A 7,535-nucleotide genomic window follows, 5' to 3' on the forward strand; every position below is an offset into this window, starting at 1 on the left:
TGCTGTCATTCTGCGTTGGCACAGATCCGGTTATTGCAGTGAACTTTAGGTGGACATAATTTCTGCCACTGCAGGATCTTTGAACAGCTGAGACTGAAGCAAACTCTGCTTGCACACTTTAGTTTCATGGCCTGTTATCCAAGGGGCTGCAGTGCCCCATTTAGATCTTGACATTGAATTTTATCTACAGATTCTTGCATCTACAGACATCTTGCGATCCAGTCTATCTACCAAAAGGCATCAAGCTGAAACTGTTACAAAACCAGTGGACCTCAGCCTCACCACAAGCATGTCTACAGCATAATATCTCATCTATCTGCCATGCTCTGAGATTGGTATTAGACAATCATGTCCCTATCATGATTAGAACATAGAAGACAAGGGGAAATTTGGAGAAACTTTCGAGCTGTTTGAAGAAAAGAAATCTGAATTGCCTCGTAAGACATTTTTGTTTGGCTTGGAGATTTACTTTGTTTTATTTAGAAGTTCTGTTCTCTCTACCACGGAGATGTTTTTTTAACCAAGTTGATACTTTCTTTTTCTGAAGTTATATTAGCATTGCAGACTGAAGATTTAATCTAAACCACTTTTTTTTTTTTATTTTAAATTCAGGCAGTGCTATGTCCAAAGATTCTATGGGTCAGATTTTCAACAGCTATTTTATATTGCTTTACACCTGCTGACTAGCAGGGCCATCACATCTAACAAGCTGAGGCCTAAACTTATTGCCAATGTCTCATTAGGCAACTGCATAGAGAGTCCAGTCCTGCTGTATTTACGTGTTTACACAGGTCTTGAAAGCAAGGGCAGGGAAAAAAATACTGTGATTCTTTACAATTAGAATAATATTGGGATTCCTTACAGTCATTATATACTGATCCAGATGGTACAATTTTTTCTCCTAACAGCTGATTGCAGTCACAAAATGGAATTACCAAAAGCAGAACGTCACTCATTAGGCATGAGTAGGGGTGACCAGCGCTGCATATGACACAGACAGTTCCTGCCCAAAATGCTTATGATCTCAATAAGACAGCCACAGAGCAGACAGTGAAAAACATGACGAAGGAGCTGGCTTAAGGGACAAATAGCTATAAATTATTATAATAACTATTATAATAATTTGCTATAATTACACAAGAGACTGTTACCTGTTTGACGACACAGCGAGCATTGGTTTGTTCTCTGGTCAAAAAATAAATGAGTGACAAGAGTATCCTAGCTGTCTTTCCTGGCTTGTAATGCCAATGGTATCTATTCAGCAGCTGACTCTAATAAAGTCATCTGGCTTTTTTGAAACAAGCAGGAGGGGTGGGCAGCAGCTTAATGGGTGACCTCAATTCGCTGAGCTCTAAGGACAGTTTTTTAGACTCCCCTTTTATAAACGCTGCAATTATGTTTTGTATATAATTCCAGTTACAATTCTGATTGGAAAATGGAGCTGCTTAGGGGAGCTTACAAGATGACATCTGTTCAACAACAGACATCTGTGCCAGAACAGCAAACCAGGGCTGCCTGAGGCAGGGTGCTTGAGTGAGATGCATGTACAGACCCACATCTGTATGTGCTGCGATGGACCAATATTGGTTCTTTCAGCAAAAACTGTTTGTAACCCAGACCAAGTTCATTCACACTCTCTGCCCCCTGTCAAAAGGCATCCCAGGTTCAGTCATTAAGGAATGCTTTAAAAAAAAAATCTTATAAAAGAAACCTCCTTGCTGTGATGTCCAGCAGTTCCTTAAACAAAATGATTTCCAAGGTAGCTGTCCTCTGCCCAGTGCAGAGAAGCACTGACAGGCTTTTACAACTCATTTTCAAGCATCTTTTGCGGAATCTTTGGACTTACTTCGTCCCTCTTTGCTAGTAGATAATTAGTGAATTAGTTGATTTCTCCACTAACCCACCTCTGTCCTACCCTGCCAGCCTGTACCTGCAGTGTCCCATCTGGGTACCAACAGCAAGCCTATTAGTTGCACAGGGGTCTATTTGCCCCCATTTAAGAGCAGCTGGAGTGAGCAGCCCTTCCAGCCTACGGCTGCTTCAGCCCAGGCCCTCGTGTTGTGTGTTGGGCTATTTGGTGCATTACAGACTACTCCCACTTTTATTATACTTTTGCTTGTTCCTCAGCTTTATCCCAGCAGGAATTTCCAATTCCTGCCTCTTCTTGCCTCTGCCAGGGTACAGCTGGTTAAACAGCTGTGGATGGAATCTGCATCTAGTGATTCATATGTGCCAGCAAACTGGCCAGTTCTGCCTGTAAACTGGTATTGCAAACCATTGTAATACGTGGCCTAAGTAAAATGAAAAATATTCTCCTCTCCCAACCTTTCCTCCTCCGTCCCCTCACTACTAACAGAGCCAAATTATGGCATGACTGTTTCTCCTTATTCAAGCAAAAGTCACAAGATCTGCTCCTAAGCAAGCAAGGAATTTTAAATGAGGAAACCAAGAAAATACATAAGCAAGCTGAAAACCAAAGAGAAATACCTTTAATACTAAACCACTTCTGAATAGAAAGATTATGAATTGGTCAAAATTGATATTTATATGAAAAAACATTGCTCTAAGGACTTTCATTGCGTGGGATCGGTGAGTTTCTTTTTCAAGGCTAGTTGAGAGGTGCGCTCTAGAGTGCTCTATAATGCGCAACAGAGTAATACTTGACATAGTGGATAATATCAGGAAGCTTCATCATGTGCACTGTGAAGAAAAACCAATGAACAGCCTGAAGAGACTGTCCTGCTCCACACCCTCTCCCTAGAAACACTCAGAGATGAGTGGCTCTAAAGTCACAAATCATGTCACAACACATACCCTGTCATACTTGCCCCACTCATCCTGCTTCAGATATTCTGCTGGCTGGCAGTGAATGTGAAATTTAAAATATTGGAAAGATTTGAAATGTGAAAGTGCATCACTGGGCTCACCCCTACATTGCCTGCTCAGATAAGCTCTTTCTGAAGGCAAGGTACCAAATTTGGGCAGATGTGTGCTTATCTTTCTGCTGGACCTGAAACCAGGGAACAGGGAAGGAAGGAAAGATTCTCTTTCAGTTCATTTTAGCCCTCTTCCCTGTCTATCTGGTGATCCTCCAACTGGGTAAGGACAGGGCTGTGGGACCAGTCTTTGTGCCAGTGTCCATGTTGTCCACATGCTGCTGCTTGACTTTAGAGGCTCTCCCAAAGAGATAGGTTTGCTGTCATTTCCCCATACTATTTACCATGTACACTACAACTGGCCTTAACTGGAACCAGATCCCATTATATTGAGCTCTGTGCAAACATCTACAAACAGCAATTCAGGACTGGAAGAATGAAAAACACTCTGCCAACCTGAATGCAAAGTTATCTGCTGCCAGCAAATGGTGAATTTCAAATTAGTGGTCTGGTTTGTGAATTCAAGCCTTCTGTCTCCAAAAACAGGCAGATCCCCTTCCCTACCACCTAACCAGCCCTGCCCGTGCTAGTCCCTCCACACTTTGGGGCAGCATCTCCAACTGCAGGAGAGCCCAAGAAGATGGAGTGTCTCTGAGTCTTACCTCTGCCAAGAGACCGTGGAAGATTATTTGTGGACCTGAACTGCAGATGAGTTAGATGTCAGCCAGCAGATTCAGTGAACTTTAAGCTGGATTGTTGCCCAGTTGCCTGCAAGAAACTGGTTATTATATTGTCCCTAACTCAGCCTCAGGAGTTTGGAGTGGAAGTGATTAGACATGTGAGCTGTGGTTTGGGAGACATACTTGTTGTGTGCCAAGGGACGTGCAGACAATCACGTAAAGCAGAAATGCACACATTCACACAGCGCTGCTGTTATCGAAGAGATGAAACTCTTTGCAGCAGTCATGACTCAGAGCAGCATTTGCATATCCTTGATCAAGAAAAAATAAAAAAGGAATTAGGAGCTGAAGAAGGGTGGGATGATTAGGGAACAGCCAAGAAGAAGAAAGGCATATTCAGAAGTGGGTGAGGCTTTGCTCACCTGGGACGTGCTGCTTTGCACCTGGAAATGTCTGCCTGGGCACAGCCCCCCCCGCCCCGCCCCGTGCAATATTCCCATGCAGGCTGATACAAGCAGGCAGGGGCTGTGGGATCTGCCTTTACCTTGTCTGGGCGAGGTGAGCTTTTCAGGATGTGTACTTCAGCAGGAGGGAATTAGGCACATAATGGTGGTTATCTACACGCATATTTTTACACCATTAAACTCAAAGATGGATTTTTAATTTCCCCTCACTCTGGTTCCCAGGAGTTAGACATTATAAGGCTATTGACTTTTGAGATTTTCTGTTAAAGGTATAATTGCTGAAACCCCATGAGGTTTGAAATAAGATACTGTATTATTTTCACACACCCACATACACACAAAGTAATTTCACTAACTGAAATCAAGATGATTGCCCTTCATTAACAGATGCGCTAAACAGAAGGTTACTACTTAAGTGTGAACTGAGACAGGGGTGAAAATAGCCCCTTTTGGAGACACAAATGTTGAAATACTTTTAAAGGCAGCTTATTTGTTTAACAATGAGAGCAGGATGAAAGGGAGCACCATGCTTTCACATCGGTGGAAATTCTTTCCTCCCTTACCGTGGTGACAGACACATATGTCCAGCTACAGAAACATGTAACTGAAGATGCTTGTGTTGAAAGAATTCATGAGGTGCAATGAAGCACGTTTTATTTCTGTTCTTAAACAAAGGGTCAGAATCCCACTTTTAGATGGAAATCTCATCACCAGCAATTCCTTTCGAAGGAAGGGTCGGGCCCTGCCCTGATGGGGGAGGGAAGGGCTAGGCAGCCACCCCAAAAAGACTTTAACTAAAGCAGTCTTCTGAGGAAGGAGAGGCAAACTCCCATGCAGAAGGCATCTGAGAAGTTTCTTTGCACCACAGGTGTCTTAACGCCAGGACTGGATGCAGGTGCCTGCCCCAGGGTGTCCCCACAGGCAATCTGGCATGCCCCAAGATAAAGCATCTTGAATGTCCCGAGACAAAGCACCTGCGACCTGGCCAAGCTAAAGTGCTGTCTGGGGGGACAGGGTTTGCTGGGCAGCTGGGAAGGCTAAAGGACACCTATAGAAGACCCAAATAGATCAGCCTGCCTCTGTGTCTCCTCCTGGCCTGGGTAGTAAGGCTGTTTGCTAGATCCCCTTACAGCCAAGGAAAAAGGGGCTTGTGAAGTGCCTCAGGCCTGGGGGTCACTGTCAGAAATCACACGGGTCCAACCAAAAAGCTGCGGCATTGTTGCAGACCCCCACGCTGCAGCAAGTTTCATTTCTGCAGAATAAGCAGCAGTTTGCACACACTAGCAAGGTTTTCTGGGTCAGGACTGGGTGCTCTGTAATAAAGGTACCGTGTGAGGGTTTCAGTGAGTCCACCTCAGCTTTTTAGATCTTCTCCAGAGACACAAGGAGACCACAGTCCTTACAAAAGCAATCCTCTGACATAAATCAGCATCGTACAGCTGCTGTGGTGTGAGGACCACAGGGTCAGGCAGCTTTCAAAGCACTCTCGGCAAAAAAAAAATTATAGAACAAATGTGAGAAAACGATTGTTTATGCTGTCCTAGAGAGTTTGGTAGTAACTGAAAGCTGGCACCTCTAGGGCCTCCCAGCCCTCCTGTGAGATACTGAAATTTTTTGGTTATGGGGTTTTTTTGCAGATGGCTTTCTCAAGATCATCTTACACATTCATGCTGGAGCAGACAACAAACATTTTATTATTCCCACATTCTCCTTCTCACTGTAGGCCCTGGACACACATTCTTTTGCCTCCCAATTTAAGTAGGTTAGCTTTATTTCCTAATGTTAATGCAAACTTTGCTGTAAGGGAATGTTGCAACTGGATATTGATTTGTTGAAAAGAAATAGGACAGGTCATTTCTGTTCTTCATGAACCTCACCTTCTCTGTCACTCCAGCAGAACTGGAGGATGGACGATCTTCTCTTTGTCTCACCACACTCCATGTTTCTTCTCAGCCTCCTCTTGCAGCAAGTCCTTCATTCCACTATGGTCATGTTTCTAATATTTGGTTTTTGATGGTCTCTTCCCTTTCTGTGGGCTGCAGACCTATGCCTCCCTGTACTCTTTCTGTTTCCTTCTTTCCTTCTCTTTCGGAGGCTTTTGAGAATAATTTTGGCTGAAAACTTCTACAAAAACCACAAAGCAAACTTAAAACTGCAAGAAAAACAAACAAAAAATCTTAAGATTCAAACCTCAAGGTTCAGACTCTTTTAAGGCATGGAAACGACATGGAAAATTGCAGCCCAATGTCCTGAAAATTCACAGTGTTCCCAGTACTTGGAAAGAAGGTTTTAGAGCCAAAATGCCAGGTCAGTGGGAAAAAACAGAAGTAGTCCCAGCTTGACCCATCACTGTTTCCATGCAGTTTGATGGAAATGCCTGATCTCCTGAGTCTGATCACCCAGCACACGAGCTGTCTAATTTTACTTGGTAAGCTGAAACAGAAAGTGTGACAGTTCATTTCAGCACCTTATTGTTCTTATCCTGTACTTATTATTTGCTTCAATTTTTTTTCATGTGTAACAGTCCTTTCTATCAGACTTTTCTGTTTGTCATGTAGGTACTTATTAACCAGTCAAAGCTAATCATTTGGACATCAATGGCTTGGTTTCTTATCTTGAACATGTATTGTGATCACATTTCACATGAGTGTACAAATGCACGGACACAGCAGAAAAGAGATCCTGCTAAGCCCAGAAAAAATACTACCATTCACAGGCAATGTGCCTGCAGGCCTCCCTACTAATGCAAGTATTCACCATGATTTTACCACAAACTCTCCACAAGAGGAGAAAAAAATCTGGGGCTGCTTCATTTTTAAATGCACAGATCCTACCAAAGGCTCCTCGAGAGCCACAGACTGGTAACTGTCAGTATCAAAGTCAGCTGTGGCTTGTTAGTGTTAGTTAGTCTGTGTCCGTGCAAAATACACATTGTAAAAACAGGACTGTGCACATGGGGTTTTGTCAGCAGATGCTCTGTGCCATAAAAGCACTTGCATGTTGGTGGTCCTCAAGTCTCTTCCCATCCTCCATCAGAATGATCAAATTTCACATCCTGGGCCAAGATTATGGGCTTCTCCTTTACAATATCCCATACTCCACCATGCATTGTAGCACTGTACCCTGTTCCCACCTTTTTATTCCATGTATCAACCTAATGGATCCTGTAATCAGGTCATCAGCCACCCCAGGGAGTCATACCTGCCTAATCAGGTAGACACTTACAGGCAGGGTCCCATCTCTTTGAGCTGAGGGGAGATCAGGGCACCATGCTGCAGGTGAGTCCTACCCCTTCCAACCAAGCCCACTGTGTGAGCCAACCCCTCACACATGCACCTTGCCATGTGGTGGCAGTGGGTCCTCTGGCACCTTCTGTCACACCCTTCTGCATGGTAATCAAGGCTGAGAAAAACTGCTGGTTAGGAGGGACAGCCGCAGAAGAAGGGGAAGGGTGCGAGGGCTGATGGCTCAGGAGAAAGATGGAGAGGGCACCAGAGAGGGATGCCAAGCAGAGC

General features: G+C 44.0%; 1 protein-coding gene and 1 long non-coding RNA gene across 2 annotated transcripts in view; both read right to left on the reverse strand.

Annotated features, from left to right (window-relative positions):
• Positions 1-1,192, reverse strand: part of NDRG1 (N-myc downstream regulated 1) — a 74,459-nt gene extending 73,267 nt beyond the window's left edge. The window contains exon 1 of the mRNA XM_055799153.1: positions 1,152-1,192. Coding sequence (XP_055655128.1) covers positions 1,152-1,174 — 23 coding nt within the window. The 5' untranslated portion in view covers positions 1,175-1,192. The remainder of the gene's footprint in view (positions 1-1,151) is intronic.
• Positions 1,193-2,513: 1,321 nt separating this feature from the next.
• Positions 2,514-6,566, reverse strand: LOC114012101 (uncharacterized). Its single transcript, XR_003554372.2, has 3 exons — positions 5,898-6,566; positions 3,740-3,867; positions 2,514-3,644 (listed from the first exon to the last, which is right to left on the reverse strand). It is a non-coding gene; the product is annotated as an uncharacterized LOC114012101 (long non-coding RNA).
• Between the last annotated feature and the right edge of the window lie 969 nt (positions 6,567-7,535).

This window comes from Falco peregrinus, chromosome 3 (assembly GCF_023634155.1).
Source record: "Falco peregrinus isolate bFalPer1 chromosome 3, bFalPer1.pri, whole genome shotgun sequence".
NCBI lineage: Eukaryota > Metazoa > Chordata > Aves > Falconiformes > Falconidae > Falco > Falco peregrinus.